At 42.4% G+C, this 23396-nt stretch overlaps 2 protein-coding genes across 2 annotated transcripts in view; one reads left to right on the top strand and one right to left on the bottom strand.

Annotated features, from left to right (window-relative positions):
- zcchc24 (zinc finger, CCHC domain containing 24) overlaps positions 1-9130 on the top strand; it is a 74028-nt gene extending 64898 nt beyond the window's left edge. The window contains exon 4 of the mRNA XM_083774374.1: positions 1616-9130. Within this exon, the coding sequence (XP_083630500.1) occupies positions 1616-1729 (114 nt within the window). The 3' untranslated portion in view covers positions 1730-9130. The remainder of the gene's footprint in view (positions 1-1615) is intronic.
- A 5317-nt stretch (positions 9131-14447) lies between these two features.
- ppifa (peptidylprolyl isomerase Fa) lies at positions 14448-22101 on the bottom strand. The gene is made up of 6 exons (XM_083774495.1): positions 21941-22101; positions 21690-21720; positions 21117-21205; positions 20433-20529; positions 16547-16622; positions 14448-15527 (listed from the first exon to the last, which is right to left on the bottom strand). The coding sequence occupies exons 1-6, from the start codon at positions 22082-22084 to the stop codon at positions 15392-15394; spliced, it is 573 nt and encodes a 190-aa protein (XP_083630621.1). The 5' UTR covers positions 22085-22101; the 3' UTR covers positions 14448-15391.
- Between the last annotated feature and the right edge of the window lie 1295 nt (positions 22102-23396).

Here is a 23396-nt window from a genome sequence, read left to right as displayed (position 1 = left end):
CCTGGAATGTTCAGCTAAGGAAGCAGAACCCCATGAAGGCACTCTTCTTGTGAAAAAAAAGTTAAAGGGCATTTATTGAAGTGGCCAGTTCATAATAGAAGTTAAAAACTGGGATAACGCGCTGCCTTCTTGTTCGCCTATAATGACATTCCCAGAACAGGGACTCTAGCGTTCATCATCATATCATCATCATCATATCATCATCATACTAGTCAATGTCTGTCTGAATGTGTGTCTGTCTGTGTGTCAGAAACACCGCCGTATCTCCTCACCGCCTGCACCGATCGCTCCCACTTTTCACACAGGCATTGACCATAATAATATGGAGGTCTTAACGAAGCCGATGTAAACGGTAATGGGTCGCACACACCACTGCATTTCAGTAATTTATTCTTGCATTTTTGGACAGGAGACAAACATTTCGCTATCCAGCCTTCATCAGTGTGAAGGCTGGATAGCCAAAACGTTTGTCTCCTGTCCAAAATGCAAGAATAAATGACTGAAATGCAGTCTTGGTGTGTGCAACCCATTACCGTTATTTATATGATATGATTTGAACGGGTAACACACCTTAAGTCAGAGCGCCGTTGGTCACATGAAGAGTCAACATGATGTAAACTAAATGATAATCTGGGCGCTCCCCAAACCTTTATTAAATCAATGAAAAGCACCATAGCCTTTGCTCTTCCATAAATCCAGATTATATACAGCATAATATAACATTTAGATTTTTATCACGTGATCCTTTGCTTGCCAACAACACCCACCCACGGCAGATACATTTGATGTCTTTAACGAAGTTTCCACAGGAACTTGGAAGTGCGTGGAACTTCTATCGGTGAAGTCCTCACAGTTCCTAGCTGGCAGACAAACTGAGGACAGAAATAATTCCTTGCGATGACCCAGGGTAACCTGCTTTCCTTCAGTTGGTCTGCTTGGAAGGAATAGCCATGTTGGGGGGAAAAGGAAAAACAATAGATGGGAAAGAGAATCCTGTAGAGGCATTGTTAAAACAACATCCAGGTTTTTTGGCTCAGAAATGTACTCTGTCCTTCACGCTGCGTCCAAGAAAAACCTTTCCAAGTGTAGTTTGCTGGTATTATCATCGCAGGCCTTTATTGTCAAATGTCTGCTGGAGCTGTTTCTTTAATACCAAGCCGTTAAACAGGAATGATTGATATGGTGACGGCACTTTGCCATATCTCTGCAAGCAATTGTAAAGAAAGAAGAAGAAGAAAAGAAGAAGAAAGTGTGGGGTCTGGTCTGTTTGAGAGTAAAGAATTGTGGTCAAAGAAGCAGCTGCGTATACAGCTCAGTGGAGTCTGGTTATTAATAAATAAATAAAGTAGGCTGTGTGTGTGTGTGTGTGTGTGTGTGTGTGTGTGTGTGTGTGTGTGTGTGTGTGTGTGTGTGTGTGTGTGTGTGTGTGTGTGTGTGTGTGTGTGTGTGTGTGTGTGTGTGTGTGTGTGTGTGTGTGCGCGTGTGCGTGTGCGTGCGTGCGTACAGGTGTTGGGTAAAAAGCACATATGTTTTCTCTGTAATTTTTGACAGTTTTTCTGTTTCGCTCTCTCTCTCTCTCTCTATCTCTCTCTCTCTCTCTCTCTCTCTCTCTCAGCGGCCTTTAGAGAAGCCGGACGGTCTGGACGTGTCTGACCAGAGCAAGGAGCATCCCCAACACCTGTGTGAGAAATGCAAAGTGCTGGGCTACTACTGCCGCCGCGTACAATAATGACCCCATCATCACCCTGCACTCCCTCCGCTCATGAGCAACCCCTTCTGTCCCCCGCAACGCCTCTCACAACGTCCCCCCCCCGTCCCCCCCCACGGACATCCTTCGTACCGTATGTCAATGAACCCCCCCCCCAGTATCAAACTGTTTCTCTTTTCCTCTGGGATCCCCATGCAGCGCATCTATACACTGCAAAATGCCTCAGTATTCAATTAATTCAGGGAGTGGTGCATTCTTTGTCACTCCTCTGTGCACTCTCTGAGTTAGGGACCTATAAGTGAGTCTCTTTTAGGTTCCTAACTTGCCCCACTTGGGGCGTTGGTTCCCCTGGAACCAACGCCCCCCCCCATCAAGGACCCCTGGGTGTCCGCGGACCCCACGTTGAGAACCAGTGTCCTATAAGTGTCCTCCCGCCTCCTCCTCCTCTCCTTCGCTCTCATGTTCCAGAACCTAAATCAGTACGCAGTAGCACCCCCCCTTGGTACAACCTGCCCCCTCCCCAATCCTCAGCAGAAAGCACCAGAAAGCCCCACAACCCCCCCCAAAAAAACACAAACGCAGGGTTTCAGCAGTTCAACAGCCCTCCCCTCCTACCCCGTGATTGGTGCCCCCCATCCCCCAAGATTAGGATCAGGAATGAAACATTACAGGGTAGGCCCTATATAGACTTGGGATCAATCACTATCCCGTGTGATTCGTAGCCGCAAAGTGCTCTTTTGTGAAAAGTGAAGGAGAAAACAAAAAAGAAGAAGCTTGCCAAAATCAAGGAGTGTAAATATTCTCAATGCTAACGCAGGTCCTGATGTACCAGAAACCACATTAACCATTTATTTAAGTATGTGTACCGACAACTGATCACTGCAATGAAATACTAGCAATAGGCACGTTTTATCGTTGTCGCTGACAGTATTGCCACCTAAGTAGAATGCCACGTCAGAGATGGCGTCTTCCAACGCAGACGTTATCTACACCATGGGCTCCTACCGCACATTGACAAATGAATAGGCTGTATGCACACACGCCATTTTGGAAATAACTCTTCCTATACTTCCGGGCCTATTCTGACTTCCTTCACAGGTGTTACCGATGATGATACTAATGAAGGCTCTGTACCGTTCTGGTCAAACAGAGTGAGGGTGCTGCTATTGTGCATGTTGGCTCACTGGAAGTGGAAACACTCTGCTACACCAGTGGGTCTCAAAGTCTCCTTGAATGGGTTCCAAATGGTCCCGTACGAGTGTGTAACTCTAGTGTACAAATGGAAATAAATTTGGTTCCATTTGTACACTCTGAGTTGTGGGGGTCCTTGAAATTAAAAGGTTTGAGAACCACTGTACAGTAAATGGAACAGAGCTTTAATTAGTATCATAGGTAACACCTGTGAAGGAAGCAGGAAGAGGCCCAGAAGTAGGAAGAGTTATTTCCCAAATGGCGTATGTGCATACATAGAGCATATTTGTTTTTGCATTGTGCTTGGGATAAATTACGAAAATGAGCTCTGAAGCAAGGCTCTGCGTACGTATGTTCTAAAACATGAAATCACAAGTTTTTTGGAAATTAATCACTTAAGTTCTGTATACTTTGTACTTTGTAGTATAACTAAGTATGATGTGTACTATACGCGAAAATAGCCATAATACAAGCTCACAATGCGTTGCATCACAACACATCGGGAGCTTGCAGTAGATTGGCTACTTCTGAAAATGTAATTAAGAACAAAAATAATCAATTTTAAGATCGCCCCTGCCTCTGTCCGGGGAACCCATGACGAACTGATTTCCTGCTTTTAGGACGTCGTTGAAACGTGGCACTCTATTGGTCACAATGAATTACCTCATTTTGGGGTTTTTGTAGATTTTGTGTTTACAGAGATCTGCCTTCCGTTTCCCTGCCAAGTGAAGTGCGTGGTGATGTGTTGAGCGTTACGCCAGGGCCTCGTTAATGATGGTATTTTATAATGCACATCAGTGGTTCCCATGCAGCCTCTTCTGGGTCAGGGTCCCACGCACGTACGTCTCGAAAATGTTTTTTTTTAAAGCGTTCCGCGGACCACCCATCTGACCACTTAACACGGCAGCCCTTTGTTTTTCAGGGCACAGCATGTTTATTTTAACGATCAATCGATCGATTGTGGTCCGACTCGGCACAATGGAACTAACATAGTATACTTTTTAAGTTCCTACTTTAAAAAAATATAGATATATTACTGTTATATTATCATAAAATCTTAGTGTTTTTTGCCAATTATTTGGGGGCCAACTTGCAATATCCTCACGGCCCACCAGTGGGCTCCGGCCCGCAGGTTGGGAATCGCTGATGTGTGCGAGGCCTTCGACGTTGTCGTCGGGTTCGTTGGGTCCGTCAGCAGCACGTCGTATTAACTGTGAATTAACTGAGGGATAAATGTGATAATAGTGTTCATCCCTGGCTTTACATTTTGGCCTATTTATTTTTCTTGCTGTCTACGTGTGCAATTTGAATTTTAACTGGGACATTTATAGAAATGTTTTCTCTTTTTTGTTCCGTCATGTACTATACCACAATATTGTGTTACTGCGTTCCACGTGTCCATATAGAAACTACTGTAGGTTTAAGCATAGTTCTTGTGCATAGATAATGGTTTATTTACATTTCCTATTTATGTTGCCATACATAGCCTTGTTTATGTACAATTATGACACGTAAGTTGGGTTGCTATCATTTCACAAAACGTTGTACTTGTTTTCTCCAAAAGGCATCAGTGCAATAACAGTAGTTCCCATGCCGGTGGTTAGAGCATGCTCTAGCCATTTTGTACATTCATAGTCCAACTTTGATATGCAAAGCAATCGGTGAGCTTAGTTTTTAGTTTCGTTTGGGGTTATTTTTCAAAAATGTAACATTACCAAACACAAACTGGTTGCAGACCGTTGAATGTTCACACCTGTAAAAACCTTAATTAGACGCAAAACGCGTCACCCGGAGATGATGTCTTTCATTTGACTTTTAAAAGCACACATTTAAGTACAGTACAAGGACCTATTGATGCCTTATATTAGACATTGGGAGGTTACAGTGAAGCTGAAAGGGTAACGCCCTGATTTATAGTGGAAATCTATAAGGAACGTCCAGAAGAAGGTGATGCATTGGAAGAGTCTATAAGACTGGGACGACCATGATCTCAACATACAGCTTAGAAAGCACCCTAGTTGACCCGGATCCGGCAGGGATCTGTACTATAGGTTCGCTGGTATTTCCATAATATACGGAACATCTCTTTCCGAGAACAGCCGATCTACAAGCTCGCGCTGTTTTTCGAGTAAGTGTTGGCACCGCGGAACGGGGGCCGCTATAGGGTTCATGTGGTTAAAGATCGCTCCTCGGCGGCGGGTGACACCGTCGAGCGACAGAGATTAAATTAAAGGGATGTTTCACTTTCAAAAAAAAAATTCAGTCATTTCATCGTCTACTCAGGCCTCATGTGAACACCCCAGACAGGTTTTAAGTTGCTCCGCCCCCTTCCTATACAAACCCATTGTAACTTCAAACTCCATTTTAAGCATGTTAGATTCATTTTTCATTTATGGTTTTCCTTTATTTAAAAAGAAAATCGTTTTGATGATTTAGTCTCCTCCGGCCACCTCCTGGAGGAGGTTCTTTTCCAAAGTAATTATTAAAAAAAATCAAAACAGTAATTGAAAATACACAGCCCTCACGTATAAGAAGCACAATATAAGTCACCAGAAAAAAAAACGTTGGGTGTTTTCAATGAATCTATCACGGACGGTTCAAATGTTGGTTGAAGTTGACAATGGGTTTGTATAGGAAGGGGGCAGGCCAGCTAAAATTAATATCAAATATCTAAATACTGAATCGAGCAATGTAAAAACGGTCTGGGGTGTTCACATAAACCTGACTAGACGATGAAATAAATAAATACATATTTTTTTTTTAAGTGAAATATCCCTTAATGTTGATGAAGCATGATGCTGTGGAATACAGACAGACAGGACAGGTCGACTTGTGATGGGATGAGATTTGGATTATCCGAGGACATAACTGAAAGTGATGATGGGTTAAGTTTACCCCCTTACTAATACAAACCAATGTCTACAATGGAGGGGAGGTATCCTCTGTTTAGAAACATTGTAGTAGCCTATTTTTACTTTTAGCTCGTAAAGTACTATATGGCAAATCTGGACGTGTAGTCTATATTATGAAGGTTATAATTATAAAGGTTCTTACTTTTATGGAAATTCTTACTTTGTGAATGATTTTCTTTTTTTGAGGATGCATGTATTTCTATCTAGACTGATACAATCTGGTCCACGTTATATGATACAACGCATGTACCTTACAAAACACACACACACACACACACACACACACAAACGTAAATCACTTTAAAATACCAAGAAATGTTTTGTATATATGTGAACATTTGACATTATAAATAATTCAGACATGGGTTAGGGCTTTCGAGATAGAGTGAAACATGAGCATGTGCTAACGGCGATGTGTAGCAAAGTTTGGCCAAGTTTTATGCTTTTATGGTTCAAGATGTGAAGACAGATCATAAAGAACATGTACCATTCCCACTCTTAACATTGAGAATCTGACCCGTCATTGTGGCATTTACCTCAAGTTCTCAACAGCCTTTACCGAGTTGGAGACATGAACTAAACTAACATTTCCAGCTGGCAATAACCATATCCCACTGTGGTCTGTTGTCGTAAGGAATATATATATATATAAAACCAAAACATGTAATTTCTTAGACAGACTGCATTGGGACACACTACAGCGTGTTGCACGCCTTGTATCTTGTATACGTTGGATTTTATGAAAACCACAACACTGATTACCTAAAGAAACACACGCGTGACACACACACACACACACACACAAAGACTTGGTTCTTCCCAGCTGAAAATGCAAGGTTCTCAACTAGAAACGCTTCCAAAAACTCTAGCCCTAGTTGAAATTGAAAATAAGGGTGTCGGACTAATGCCTGTCGGACTGTTAGTGCGCCCAGAATTAAGACGCTGCCTGCAGCTGCCCTCAGGAAAATGTCTTCACAGTATGCCCCTCACAGTACATGTGGAAGATAGAAGATACCATGGTAACTATCCACTGCAGTGTATGTCACCAATTTACTTATAAAAGCACTTGATGTTTGAATTAGAGTGAAAGTCCCGGTCGGTTGCAAAACCAGTGATGCACGTTCTTGCATGTCAGTGAGTGGGTTTGAGCAGGTTGAGTGAAGGACTCTCGTTTGACCCGTTACATTGTTGGGAACAATCCATTTTCAGTACTGTAAAATCCTACTTTATACTCCAACGTACGACGTAGGGGTCGCTTCCCGTCAAGAGCGTCAGTTCTTGGCGGCAAGTGACGGGAGTATAAATTGAGCTTAATGGCTTCTTTCTGTTTCTTTGTGTGATGATGACACTAATCTAGTCTCAATTATATTATCCATTTAAACCCTGTTTACTTAATTGACCGCAGTTGGTCCCCCTTTCCCCCCTGAACATTGCCGATCTACTGTACAATCTCACAATAGATCGGCTATTTTCACAGAATGTTCACCTGAACTTGTTCTGGGCACAGTGTAGGGTTCATGTGGTTAAGTCTACTTTGTTTTTCATCTGAAACGTAATAGTATGTATGCTATCTATTTTCTACGTTGTAATGTGTTGGTTGTGAAAATAGTAAATACCAGTAACGCCTTGTGAACACAGCTATGTTACAATACTTTATCGAGAGTTCTGGCAGAACATGAATGAGAAAATAGCTCTATAAAATCTCCTTGTCTTGAATGTTGCAAGACATTCATAAAAAAGGCCATTGAACTGGCAGATCAGGAGCCAATGGATTATGGGAGTGACAGATAAATGCTATAATTTGAAAATAATCTCTACAATTGTTATCGGATGTATGTTGCCTTGAATTACAGACTGTATACTTGACTTTTCTAGTACCTTTTCAGTTTGAATTTGTTATTTTCTATGAGCAATATGTGTATTTTGGAAAACTTAATAGATGTTGAAATTTTAAGAGCAATTTGCAACAACTCAAAGAGTTATTTCCCTGACAAAGATATTTACTATAGTGACTGTTTTATGTATATATTCGATGGCCATGATTTTCAAGGATAGTAGCTCTTTTGAAGTGTTATGCAATGTCGAAGCTTTTTTATGTGAAGAAGGGCCTATTGCTGAGAAATAAACAAGCTGGGAGTTTTTTTTTCCTTTTCTACGTTTTACAATGATCTGAGGGCTTATCCTACAGAAATATTTATGGAAAGATTTTTTACCACACTTTTTGTATAGAATATGCAACAAAGTTACACTAAGAAGGAAATATTATTGTCTACATAGAATATTATTAAAAAGCTGGTACATAATTAATACCCTTTCTCAATTATAAGCCATTGTGTTTTTTTATGGTGTTATCGTGTTGAATAAGCCACAATATCCAAGCGCTAATTTGTGTAACCAATTATGCCTGTGATCTGCCATCTTGCGTCCATACAGTAGCATTTATTAATTTTGTATGCAACTATTACAATGTTATGAAGAGAAACGTACATGTTTTGTATATCAAATTCTTTGTGCCATTGAAATATTGGTGAATAAGCAAAAAACTATGGTGTTAACATGCAGAATCCTTCTCTCTTTATTATAGTGACCGATACTCACCACTGTATTATAATAAGCACGTTAAACTGTGAGTTGTAGTTTGCTTAAAGCAGCAATGACAAGAAACTATTATAAATATACAGTATATATATTAAAAAAAGACTATGGTGTTATTCCTAGTTTAGGAAGTGTGTATTTCTGTGCATAAAGTATGTGTGACAAAGGACTATTTTAGAGTTTGCATGTGCATGAGTTTGGTTTTGAATGAAATATATTGTGCAATGTACACTTATTTAAATTCTGCACAGTGGCATAGTTAGGCTACGTATTGGTTTTTGTTTTTGTTTGTTGTTTTTTAACATCGTCAATGACTTCTAACTGATCGTTGCTATAGTCATGAAATATTTCATCTACCGATAGTGTGTAAACCCATACAAAATAATACCTAGTTACTGAATGTAATGTGTTAACACTTGCGCGTATGTGGTCAATTAGAAAGTCATGTTTATATCCTTTGATGTCTGTATAATTTTTGAGCGTATTGTTATTGCAACAATGTAATATCTGAATTGGACAGAAATGCGGACCTGAGGTTGGGATGAAAAGGATTTCGGGGAAGAATGATCATGATGTTTAGAAAAGTCCCTCCAGGCCTGTTTATTCACGTCCATGAAATGGCATTCCAAAATGTGCCTTATTTGTTAGTTTGGAAAACATTTTTAGTGCTTCAGTGCCGTTGGTGAGTTTGATGAATAAAAAGAAAAGTCATATTGAATTAAAACTGCTTTTGTTTTATTCTGTGGTTTTCATTTACTTGACTTCTCTACTCGGCTACATTAGCAGTTACTGGAGTACATTTACTCCAGGACTGTACTGTACAGCTGCGCTAGCCCCTCCTATGTCCAGCTTTTGGTGTGTGTGTGTGTAACCCAAATTTTGTCCTAACACAAGCATGAAATACCATTGACAATGAATGGACAATTTGGAGTGTTTGTGTAAACACAAACATTTATGACGAAGGTGAAGATGCAAATTGTGATTGTCTTCACAAAATGTCCGCAACACAAACATTAAATGCCTTTGACAATGAAGGGAAAATTTGCATCATCTTGTCCCCACACATCTCATATTTGCCATCGACAATGAAAGGAGAAATTAGGTCAAATATGACGTAAATTTGTGGCAACAGGCATTCTGGCCAGTATGAGATGATGCATGATGATGATGTACGATGATGATGTACGATGATAAGAGCGTCCCTCACTTCACACGGGTGTGATTTTTCAATACTTTATACTGCATCTCAGAGGCAAAGTGGTTTTTACTCCCACTTATTTGACAGCTTTAGTTACTAGTAATTTTGCAGATTTAGATTGTTATTACAAAACATACTGTACATTAACCAATTAAGCCCCATTTTATACTTTTGCTATTCAAAAATATTTCAGTCAACTCAGAACATCTCAAGAATGGATGGAATATATATTTATTGAATATATAAAATGAGCAATATATTTATTATGGTTTGGCGATGACTTGGATCTGCTTTACCCATTTTGTGCAGGAACCCCTTTTGGTGTTTTAACTAAGCATTATGTTATAATTTAGCTATTGAATAATAGCAGATCTACAAGCTCATAGCGCGCCACCGAGTGGCGGGCTACGAGCTTGTAGGTCTACTATTTTTGAAAAATCGTGAAAATGTGGCACAAATCTTTGAATATATATTATTTCAGAGCGAACTAAATGGGTTAGACCAGGGGTTTTCAACTGATTGTGAACCAGGGACCACCACCCTGACTTAGAATCAACATGGGGACCACTATTGTGTTGGGTGGGGATATGGGCTAAGATTAGTGCTTTTGTAAGTTAACACTTAAGTTGCTATGCATCCCATGTGTATACATCCCACTGTTTCTCAACTGTTGACTACTGGTAAAATGTCCTAATAATAATGACTCAACCAGACAATCCGGTGCACACCCCTTCTTGAGATTTTAACTCCCTTTTTCTGTTGAATTTCATGAACTCCAACTTGTCAGTAAATGACTCCATGCATCGCGTCGTGTTGTGGCGTTTCTGCCTTTGTTGATAGTGACAATGGAGATATACAAGAAATGGGCAGAGAGAGAGAGAGAGAGACGGGGAGTGAGACGCAGCAAAGGTCGTCGAGATCGGGATTCGAACCCACAGCACGCTGTCAAGCTGCAATAAATGCACTTTACGTATACTTGTAACAGAGTATTTCCTTATTGTGGTATTTCTACAAAATAAAAACAGTATTTCTTCCACCGGTAGAGGAAGGCGTTCCCTCCAGGGGGCTGATTTCAGCCAACTGCAAAGCTGTTTTCTTTTTTTTTGCTTGGATACTTCCCAGATCTGTGCGTGTGTGTGCATGTGTGTGTGTGTGTGTGTGTGTGTGTGTGTGTGTGTGTGTGTGTGTGCGTGTGTCTGTGCATGCGTCCATGTGTGTCCGCGTGTGCATGTGCGCGTGCACTGAACGTGTTCATTTCCATATAGACACGGTACTCTGTGTCTGGCGAGTACATGTGCTGTATGGATGGATTACATAAGACTGGGCATATGGATTATGGTGATGAGGACTTTAATGGTTTAAACATGCCAATTGTGTAATGGAGAACTTTTTTTTTAGGGGTTGGGTGGGGGGAGGGGGGGCTTCATAGAAATCAAGTCCCTCTCTGTCCGTTCTCCTGATGAAAAGGCAGATACATTCACATGAACCTCACTTGATTTCAAATACGTAACCACTCAAAACCCTATAGCCTATATCGTTGCCAGAAAACAGTTTTTCTGCTCTTATTTTGTTGAGTGGTACAACTACTCCTATAGACAGCTATGTGTGTCCCTGGGTCCCTGGTTCTCTGGGTCTGTCCCTGGGTCTGTCTGAGCACGAAAAACAGGGGGTGCTGTTGCACCACTCTCTTCAGACAGGTCTGATTTTTCATAAATTAATGCTATCTATACTTTATACTACAAACTACAGCGCCAGACAAAAGTAGCAAAAGTAGCAGATCCACAAGCTCGATCTGCTATTTTTGCCGTTTTTTTATTCTAATCCTGAAAAGTATAGGAGTTCCAGACTACTGCTTTTTGACCTCTCGAAGCACAACCAAATCTCTTCGCCGAAAAATATATACGAGCTTGCATGTTCAGACACAGCGAGTGAAGGCAGGCCAATGCTAGGCACAATGGGGAGCAACGTAAAATATATTAGCCTATACTTTACCCCAGTTACAAGTAGTTCAAGTTTATTGGTCATTTAAATCAAAATGTACAATGTATTCAGTTTTTTTGTTGACCAAAAGGGAGTATTGGCAGAAGCCTCAGCTTATAATGCCAGCCCTTGGTATAAACATACAACGGAAAAAAAACAAAAAAAACAAGACAAAACAAACATAACCAACATAACAAAACAAAACAAGACAAAAAGGAAAACATAGACAAGTACTGTAGTACTTTAGTTCTTTGGTGATCTTTTTGAGTGGTGGCACACCGTCTCCAACATGTACTTTGTGTGTCCGTAATGTCTGTCTGTTTTGGGTACCAACAGGTTACAAAGTGGCGCTGCTTCACACTGCACATGCAGGTGCATGATGGGAAGCCAAGTTTTTAGTGTAACACCAATGTTTTTTTCACACGCACGCACGCACGCACGCACGCACGCACACACACACGCACACACGCGCACACACACACACACACACACACACACACACACACACACACACACACACACACACACACAATATAAAATAAAATAAAAGTATAGTTCCACCGCACACTTCAGACGGGTCTGAAGTTTGCCTGATTGTCGACTCCCCCTGTGAGATAAATTATTTACTGTTCCAATAAAATATATTTAAATCTAAATGAAGCAGGCCAGACAGGTACAGTACATCACTTCTGTAAATTGAGAAAGCAATATAGTAGCATAACGAGTAACGTATCTAATTACTTTCAGTGGTGGGAAAAGTACTAAAAAAGTTTTTTAAGGCATCAATACTGCAATGTAGAACTGATCAGAATCTACAAAGTAACTAAAGTGTTTAAATAATTGTAGTGGAGTAAAAGTACAATATTTGTCTCTGAGATGTAGTGGAGTAGAAGTAAAAATACAGAAAATTGGAAATACTCCAGTAAAGTAAAAAGAAATACCTCAAAATGTTACTTTGTTAGGTTAAGTTAGTTACTTTCCACCACTGATTACTTGTGATACCAAGTATTCCATAATGTAATTACTGTAAATGATGCATTTATATAGTGCTTTTATCCAAAGCGCTTTACATAAATTGCACATTACATTCACCCATTCACACACCAATGGCAGGGGAAACCATGCAAGGCACCAACCTGCACACTGGGAGCAATTAGGGGTTCAGAGTCTTGCTCAAGGACACTTCGACACTAACTCTGGGGAGCCCGGGATCAAACCGGGAACCTCACGGTTTCCCATCCAGCCGTTCTGCCGGCCACTCTACCCGTGAGCCACTGCCACCCCACTGTAAAGAGTAAGGTATTGAGCCACTGCCGCCCCACTGTAAAGAGTAAGGTATTGAGCCACTGCCGCCGCACTGTAAAGAGTAAGGTATTGAGCCACTGCCGCCCCACTGTAAAGAGTAAGGTATTGAGCCACTGCCGCCCCACTGTAAAGAGTAAGGTATTGAGCCACTGCCACCCCACTGTAAAGAGTAAGGTATTGAGCCACTGCCGCCTCACTGTAAAGAGTAAGGTATTGAGCCACTGCCGCCCCACTGTAAAGAGTAAGGTATTGAGCCACTGCCGCCCCACTGTAAAGAGTAAGGTATTGAGCCACTGCCACCCCACTGTAAAGAGTAAGGTATTGAGCCACTGCCGCCCCACTGTAAAGAGTAAGGTATTGCATGTCTAGAGGAACTTGTTGCCCAACACTTGTGCACTCTCTCTCTCTCTCTCTCAGCATGAGGCGGCAGACTGCAGCGATTGCAGATGTTATTGTTTTGCATGTGTATTAAAACGTTGGCCACAACACCAGCCTGCGTGTCGCCAGGTTTCCATGCACACTACAACTGGACACACGCATTTCCAAACAACTGGCCAGAGCTCACCCGGAGGAGGGCGGGCCGCGGGCGGGGGGGAGAGAATTATATCAAGTTTGTTACGACATCTCACTAACTCAAACAAGAGTGAGAAGACGGCGAGGTATCCGTGGCAACGGTGTAACCGGAGAATTCAAACAAACGGTGGAAGGTCAGCTGGGCCATGTGGTTCCATTTAGGAGCAAGGGCCGCGTTTTCACATTGCTTCATTATTTACTTTCATAAAGTATTAGCTTGATAAGCGGCACCACCCAGTCTCTGGCTCCGAGACACGCTTGGTTGGGGCCTGCCTGCCTGCCTTAAAAAAAGGACCACTTCGCCCCTTTTAAACCCAACTTCATGGAACTCAGTGGTTCTCAGACAGACAGACATTGATATACATTTAGCTGCGGGACTCCATCTGAAAATATTCTGTGCCAGGGAGACACCCATACAAGATTTGTTTTAAAAACAAAATCCAAATTTCTTCAAGATTATTATTATTTCTTTTTCAATAGCAGACCTTAAAGTGTCAGGTCGGGACACAACGTTTTTTAAGGGCAGCTAGACCTTAAAACCGTTTAAAACCTTAAAACCGTTACCTTTGGTGTGGTTTGGGCTTTCTAACCAAAAGGAACATCACAGGTGCAGCATGGTGACTGGGCATATCATGTTTGTTTTTAGTTTTTTCCAAAAATGTAGCAAATTCAACATAAACAAGGTGGAACGAGGGCGGAACAAGCCAGAAAGAGCCTGCTGGTTAGTCAGTCAGGGTCAGGGACCAATCAGAAGGCTGACAAAGGGTGAATTATACGAAGATAAGGTTGAAATTGAGTGAAGTGCTCCTTTAAACATGATGAAGCGGGGCGAAAACGGCACTGAGGTACGGTAAGAAAATGGACACATACCAAGTTGATTAGTTGAAGGCCTTTTAACAGCTAGACGAACTCACATGCTCCAGGAGGCAGCAGCCACGACATTTCATCTCCACTGTACGTTCCAACAAACAAACAAAAACATTGATCATGAACAAACATTTTACTTTAAAATTGTGCATCGGCACCAAATGTCCAACTCCAAATGACCACCAACATTTGGTGGTCAAAATGCGGAAGTGCTAACGAGCGCTCCGTGTTAAACGGCAGCTGCGCGGGGTTTTCTCGTGCCACTAGCACAGGCAAAAGCCCGCCCGCCTGCAGTTAAAGCTTTGGCCTGTAGAGTTTGGCGGCTCCAACGTTGGCACGCCGCTCTGGGGCCTTGTTCTTTTATAAATGGAAGCTCAGGGCACGATGTCACATCCTGTTCTGATGGTGGACAGGAAGTGGTGCAGGAGGTCTGGATTCTTAAAAAAAAAAGCTGTATTGTTCCCAGGAAGCTTTTAAAAGGAGCAGGGATGCTGCAGGCACACACAAGGGAACTGTATAATACTGTTCAGGCAGCGGGCTGGTTCACATCTGAAAATATCAATTTATTACAATAACAGCAATATAAATCCACGTCGCCTGCATTATTAAAAGCAGCTTTTCATACAGCGAGTGTCTTGGCAATTACATTTGCAATCCTGTATGCACACACAACATGGGCTGTCAAAAGTCACTGAAGTTATTTAGAGAACTGTGACAACTGCAATCAGACTATGTCAGATTGTAGTTCATAATAGCATCCATCGCTTCTTTTGGAATTTCCTTCACAGCCTCACAGGTTCTTTAAAATATTAAACATCGGGACATATCGGCTGCATAGTTCATTACTGTATAGTGTAGATTTGACTTGCTTTCAGCCATTGCTTCTTCACGTATATAATGTGTTTCGAAACAACCCTTGGAATTTGTCTGTAAAAAATATCCCGATATCGACCTGGATCTGCTTTCTATGACGGACAAAGAATCAGAGAAGTCCTCCCTCCCTCCCTTAAAGTCCCACAAGGAGTCAATGTAACCGATGATGTTGTGCGACAGATGACACGTCTATTTGATCTCCCCGCAATCCACTATGACGATCCTCTTGAGGACGCCGCCGTCGTGAAGACCAAAGGACTCCATCTTTGAGACCACGTCCATGCCGTCCTTCACCTGACCAAAGACCACATGCTTACCATTCAGCCTGAGAGACACACACACACACACACACACACACACACACACACACACACACACACAGAGGGGGAAGATAGGTAATCAGTGCACAGCTATAGTAGGGGGTATTATCGTCAAAATCGTTACGTAGTGGATAAAAGCATGTAATTTTATACAGATGTCCCTTGGGTCATCCTAAAACATCCCTTGTAGGATGCATTAAGATCACCCAAGGGATATTTGTACCACATTACATGCTTTTATGAGATTCTTTAAGTGTCTTTTGCATCATCTGTCAACACTATAGGCGGCCGTTTTCAATTTAGTCACCTCCTGTTTCAGATTTGTTTTGGGCACCCCTTCTAGGATGTCTTAGGTTGACCCAAGGGACATGTGCGCCAAATTTTATGCTTTTTGGAGATTTGTTTTGGTGTCTTTTGAGTCAACTGTCAACAATTTAGGTGGCCATTTAGAATTTTCTCCATATAAATTCACATCCTGTTTAAGATGTTCTTTTTGGGAAGCCCTTCTGGGATGTTTTAGGATGATCCAAGGACATCTGTATCAAATTTCATGCTTTTATCCGCCACGTAACGATTTGGCCATCCTTTTTTTAAGATATCCCCTGCTTACCTACTATATCATTCTTAACCCATTAAGATGTGAGGACCATTCTACAAATGCCTTTAAATCGGTGCCAAGGACCCTCAAAATCAAGATTATTCAACATACACTTTAAAGATTTTTTCAAAAGTGTTCACAAATACCAGATGTACAAGCTTGCAGCCGAAATAGGGTATATAGGGCTGAAGTGGTTAATGTATGTTTTGTAATAATAATCAAAATCTACAGAGTAAAGTAGTAACTAAAGTGTTGAAATAAATGTAGTGCAGTAAAAGTGCAATATTTGGATCCAAGATGTAGTGGAGTAGAAGTAAAGGTATTGGAAATTGGAAATACTCAAGTATTAAAAATTGTATACAGTACAAGTAAACAGTTAAAAGTGCTTAGTTACTTTCCACCACTCTTTACATCTGGGAAGCTTACCATTCAGTTTGAGTTGTGCAAATGAAGAACTGGGAGCCATTGGTGTGAGGCCCCGAGTTTGCCATTGATAAGATTCCTAAGAGAAGCGGAACGTAAAAAAAAAGAAAAAGTCAAATAAAACCACCGTACATCTGGTGCGATATATAAATATGACACAGAGATATGCCTTATATCAATCAGGAACGTCTGGGGTTCCATAAATACCACCCAAACCACTGAGAAGTAGGATTTAGAGCCTGACCGATATGCGATGAGCCAGATTGCTGTGTCTGATCCCGATTCTGGAGAGTCCTATAGCCCATGTTTTGAATGATATGTTTGTCACAAAGTGCAAAAAATAAACTTTTAAATAGCCGATCTATCTACAAGCTTGCAAATGGATCTCCGATTTCTTTTTTGTTTTTTTTTCATCTGTAATGACATGCCCAAAATAGTCGAGAATTGGCTCATAATTGCCGATACCTACTGCATGTCATCCGTAAAAAGTAATTGGGCGATGGCCAGAAGAACAATGTATCTGTCTGGCTCCAGTAGGTTTGGGCCTGAGGTAGAGGCATGGTCACGGGGCAACGAACACAGCATCTGTATCGAGTAAGGCTGGTTTCCCTTTTTGAAATCTGACACATTCTGCGATTATGCAACACAGACAACACTCACTATTTAAACCTTGTGTCTATATAAGATCAACATGCGGAAAAACTTTACTTAAAAAAAAAACTGTTAAGTGGATGTGGATGTTGTTGACTCACTAGGAAAGTAGGTCATTCACTTTAGGATTACAACATTGATATAGCAAAGGGTCTGGCGTTGCATGAGGTAAGGTTAGGTCCTGTAGTGCCACCTAGTGGTTAAGCATCCTATGACAGCATGGCATGCTGCAATGCTGTCTACATCAAATCAAAGTTAAAACAATTAAGGCTGAGGGCTGTGCTGAATTAACTGATACGGCACAAATCGTATCATATTCCTTGCCGATCTTATCGATGCAGAGGCTACCATATAGATGTGGCAGGAAATGCTGTGTGTACTGTGTGTGAGCTATATGGTGTGTTTGTGTGTGTCTGAGACTCAACATGAGTTGCAGTAAATAAATGTAAAGAGAATATTTAATTTGAAGCACACTTATTTCCTTGCTTTTTGTTGACGTTTTTCAAATTGATTTGGAAACTTTAAATGTTCTGACAATATATTGGTCAAAAAAAGCCGCAATAGGTGGTCTAGGACTCTGCAAAAGTAAAGTATTATATATTATTCAAAATCAACACATATCGCGAAACATAGCCTACACTACAGTACTTCCTAATACAAAAAGCTAAACTAGGAAGTTGACATTTTTATATACCGGTATAGGAAACAGTACAGGGTTGTGTGATGTTCTATGCTGTCAGCTTAGTTTATAGCGTTCGACTTTACAGGCTAAAAGAGTGACTCTAAAAGAGCTGTTTGACGGTACAATGTATTATGTAGTTCAAATAGGGGCAAATTTTTAATTATCACTGGAACGACTATTTCTTTGTTCTTTTCTCCACCTTTGGAGTTACGTCATTGTGACTAGGTAACTGCCCACCCCAAACAGGTACCGCCTGCTCTTTTTGAGGGGCGATGTCCAGCGGTTGGCCCTCACACCTACCAATCCGACTGATATGTCCATATCTGTCAGTCCTTGTCCCTTTTATGCCCATATATGGAGCTGGCCGATTTGACTGTGCCAACCAACACACTCCATATTTGGTCGTAGCCGCACTGGTAACTCCTTATATGGTTATGGCTGAGTCATGGTGACATGAGCGTCACATCAAAGATACACCCGCCTGCCCGCCGGCAATTTTCCCTCCCTTAAGTCAATTTTAACATAGGCTATTGTGACATCACAATATACGATATAAGGGGAGGTGTGCCAAATAACACTGCATTCTTAAAAGTAATCCATGGTCAACAAGAAGAGGGAAATTGCCCTTTATGTGCTCATTTGAGAAAAGCATGATTTGAATGGTCGGGGAAGAATCCAGACACACATCGTTATCATCATCACCGTGCTCTCCAGAGCAAGACTCAACAAATCCGCTTTGATCCGCACCGGTGCCGACGACACGTTGAAATGCCCCACTGGGCGGAGCGTCTGGCAGGGGGAGGTCCACACAGGTCCTTCCACGCGTCTGTGGCATCGGCCAACCGGGTGTTCTCCTTCGGAGGATGGGAGTTCCCCTGCGGAGAGAAGACGCTCTCCGGAGGAGAACTAACCCCGGGTCAGATGGATGTTCACGTCTTCAACACGGTGTCCCTGAGCTGGAGGAAACTTCCCCCGCTGGCGGCAGCCGCGCGAGGAGAGTGCCCCGACGGCGAGGTTCCGTCCAGGCGCTGCTACCACACGGCCGTGCTCGTGGGGGATGTCGTCTACATCTGGGGCGGCTACATGAACACGTGGAGGTACTCCGATGGGCTTTATTCGTTTAACGTCGAAACCCACAGGTGGCGCACACCTACGGTGTCTGGGGCTGTTCCGCGGGCGATGAAGGGTCATTCGGCCTGCGCCGTGGGGGACGTCATGTATATCTATGGAAGATGGAGCGAGTGGAATATGGCATACGGAGATTTCATTGCGTACACTGACATATACAAGTTGGACACCGTCACGATGGTCTGGACTTTGATTAACGCTGGAGGCACTGCGCCGCCCGAAACGGAATTCCACTCCGCCACCGTCATCGGGACGAAGATGTTTGTGTTCGGCGGCTGCCGGAACGAGGAGAACTACAGCAAACAAGAAGGCTGCTATGGCAAAGTCAGAGTGTTCGACACAGAGACCGCCTGCTGGCTGACCACGCCTCCTGCACAGACTCATCCGGAAGGACGCACCGGCCATTCCGCCTTCGCCTACAACGGAGAGCTGTACATATTTGGCGGGCACACCTGGGAGCACGTGATCTTCAAGGACCTGTGGAAATTCAATCCAGAGAGCTTCTCCTGGAAGAGGGTCGAGCCCAAGGGGAAACGGCAGCCGTCTGGGAGATACGGTATGGGCTGTTGCGTGGTGGGAGATCGCGCTGTCCTCTTTGGAGGTGAATCATACGATTGCGACACTGTGGCATTCAATGACCTGTACGTCTTAGATTTGAGTCCTAGTCTGAAGACGCTATGCAAGCTGGCGGTTATCAAGTGCGGCCTGGAGCACTCAGGACTCCCGCTTGACATCAGGTGGGAGTTTAGATGTGCTCAGAGAATAGAGATGATATAATGGAGGTGGAAGAAACGCTTTACTACTATTTAGTTTCATGTCCTTGAAGCCCGGCCACTCACTACACGAAACACCTGATAGGACACCATGTGTGATTTCCTTTTTTTAGGGGCTCTAGCCCCTCCTATGCACATGTTTCACAGTTGCTTTGTTTATCCAGCACGATTTGAAATGGAATACTCCTAGAAAGGCCTCATCCACCACCTTGCTCTTTTTTCAATGCATTGTGCCTGAAGGGGAAGCAATCGAACATGTAGCTGCCCCTCGAGGGGAGCTTTGATTAGTGGTAAGGCAACTTTATAATTTTATCATTAAATAGAGCGCTAATTAACACGTTAAAGGTGTCGTTGGCGGTGCGGGATCTCATTAAAAAGGCATTTTAAGGCTCATTCATAGTCTGGATTTTCGGTGGTTAGGTGACCACCGCTCCGGTGGTGAGCTGACCACCAGAGCTGAAATAATGTTGAACGGTGAGTAAAAACAGAGAGAAGGGCTGGGGCGGTGGTTTGCTCTTCACCGCGGCTCGTGACGTCATGTTGTAGTTCGGTGGGCACCTCACCACCGAAAATCCAGACTATGTATGAGCCTAAAGAAGTCCTTAGCCAAAGATTAGTTAACAGTGTACAACCATCGATTTGCATAATTATTTACCCGGACACGTGTGTTGGAGTTTGAAGTTCTCATCTCTAAACGTCGTTCCATAAATGGATTTTCCTCCCGTCCCGTTGTGATCGGTGAAATCCCCTCCCTGCAAAAGAAATATCTCATCATCAAGAGACGAAATGACCACGCACATGCACGGCACGCACAGTCTCACACGGTGAATATCAGTGGTTCTCAACCTTTTCTGGATCAGGGGCCAGGCCGTGTGCATTTTCACAGTATGTTGATTTTAATGATGTAAATACTAACATAGTAGGCTATATTTTCGTTGAAACACATCCGTGCTGATTTGCTGTGTTTGTCCATGCTGTACTATGAATAAAAAGTATCAGAAGGACTTCGGAGTGCTGGCTATTTCTTTCTTACTGTAGGCCAAGGTGTGTACCTCGCCAGTTCGATTCCCGAGCCTGGTGGACCCGCAACAAAATACAAAAATAAAATGTTCCTATATATCGATTTAACAAAGAACTATATAGAAATATATATTGTCGACTGTGAACTGATGAGCAGGTTGTGCCTAGCATGGTTTCCTCTGCCATTGCGCCTTGTATAAAAAGGCGTTTTGCCAGTGTTTTGCCAGTTATTTGGGCTGGGGGCCCACTTGCAATATCTTCACGCCCCACAGGTTGAGAATATATTGAGAGTATAACAGGACAGTCTTATTTACCTTACCTGACACATGAACTCAGGAATAATTCTGTGGAACACAGAGCTCTTGAACCCAAAGCCATGTTCCCCAGTGCACAGGGCCCGGAAGTTCTCTGTTCAAAACAAACAGTCCAATGAGAATGTTTAAGAGTGCGGCTCATGTGTACAACTGAATGTTTTAATGTTTTTAAATAAATAGAATAAAAAGGGTAACTGGAAGAGTAGGCTCCCCGATATTAAATTGGCGTTCCAAAATATATAAATAATATACATATATCCAACATATTTGTACATTAAATAACTATATGCCATATTAGAGTGAAGATTTGAAAATCATGATAAGGCCCAATATTTCTAACAATACAAATTGCTGCAAGACCAAGATCCAGTCAATAAGAAGTTGAAGGTACTGTGCATGTTCAAATCATATAATAGACCTACTTTACATTACATTTTATTTCTTTCACATTTTAGAAACAAATTAACATCGAGGTGCTCGCTGCTCACTCTTCCTTATTTGGTGCCACTTCTTGCATCCTTTTAAAACAGCATGTAGGCTAGGCCTATTCTAATTCTAAATAGTAAAGCATAGCCTACCTGCAGTTTTAGGTACAGCGTCTGCATACAACTGTAATGAAAGACAATAAACCAAATGATTAAAGTTCAAAATGTAGGCGTTTGAGTTTTGACTTGTGCCACTGCACTGATGCACACGGAACAGATTACTATTACAAAAACAGCGACCCTTGCGTGCACACAATTCGATAGGTCACCACATTCGACGTGACACATCCAAGGTCTTCCACTGAACTTAGCTAAATGTTAGCCAACGAAACGTGAGAGGGTACCTCAATGATTATCCTCCCAAGAGGTTCGTTGTCAGCTTCGATGTCCAAATACACCACCGGGTTCTTGGCAGGGGTTCTAGAAAACAACCTCGCGGCAGCGATCGCCAGTGAGCTGTATCTCATACGATTTTTCATTTGCAACATGGTGGTGGGGTGGCATTATTTCTCGACACACAGAAGGAGCTGTGTGTGGCGGTCAAACAGCGACACTATGTGGAATTAAAAAGACTGCAGTAATTTTATTGATTATTGATTACTTATTGATTATTGGCATTCTCAAACCAGTACGCAGTGTGGAGAACTTGTCCTACATTTACTTAAGTGCTGTACAATTTTGAGGAATTTGTACTTCTACTCCACCGTTGTTCATTAATCAATTCATACTGTAGACCTACATAATACAAACAATACAATACAATAGGCCTACATATTGCATGATATTGGTAGAAAACAGCAACAACAGGTATCCTGTTGCAACAACAGGATGCTAGTGCTAAAGAGTTCAAATATGCACACTTGCATTTTGAACTAGGCTAGTTCTGGTAGAAGGGAATCACCTTGCACGAGGATGCTTACGCACACCAAAGAAAGCCCTTGTAGGGGTGCTGGTCCACGAAACAAACAAGAAAGTGGCCGCACACGCTGATTGGCACTTTGGCTATCAGCATGTGCCACTTGCCCACTTCCTTGTTTTTCAAGATTCCCTCTTCAGAAGTGAATCACCTTGACATTACTCTGGGTCCTTTTTAGCAGCCCTAGTGGACCCGTGGACCACTCGTCTGGAATGCTGACACTGTGACACATCTCATCTTCAAAGTGAACCAGTTCTCCATCAAATGCTGTGGGCTCAAATTAGGTGGTCTTTGGTCCCAAATACAGGAACCTTTACTTCTTTAGTGGTGGTAAATGGTGCATTTATATAGCGCTTTTATCCAAGGCACTTTACATAGATTGTGCATTACATTCACCCATTGACACACACATGTATACTGATGGCGGAGGAAACCATGCAAGGCACCAACCAACACATCGGGAGCAATTAGGCCCTAATTGCTCCTGATGTGTTGGTGTCCTTCTGAAAGACACTGAACCCCTAATTATTAGGTGTTCAGTGTCTTGCAGAAGGACACTTCGACACTATAAGGGCCGATTCATACTCCTATTTTAGAGCCGAATAAAAGTCGGTTCGGCGCTGTAGAGCCTACAATTTGACGTAATTTGAGGTTTGGGGGGGCGGGTACCGTCCTAAAGTCGGCTCTTCGGTGCTACTGAAAATTTCTGACGAGCCGAAATCATTTCGGCACTACAGCGCCGAAGCAGCGGTAAAATAGGAGTATGAATCGGCCCTAACTCTGGGGGAGTAACCTTGCGGTTACCAGCCACTCTACCTCTGAACCACTGCCGCCCATGTGGTGAACAGCTGTGCAAGGTGACAGGCCTATGCAAGATTGGGAAA

This window comes from Protomyctophum parallelum (assembly GCF_964188405.1).
Source record: "Protomyctophum parallelum genome assembly, chromosome: 10".
Lineage (NCBI taxonomy): Eukaryota > Metazoa > Chordata > Actinopteri > Myctophiformes > Myctophidae > Protomyctophum > Protomyctophum parallelum.
This window is presented reverse-complemented; position numbering and strand designations above follow the sequence as displayed.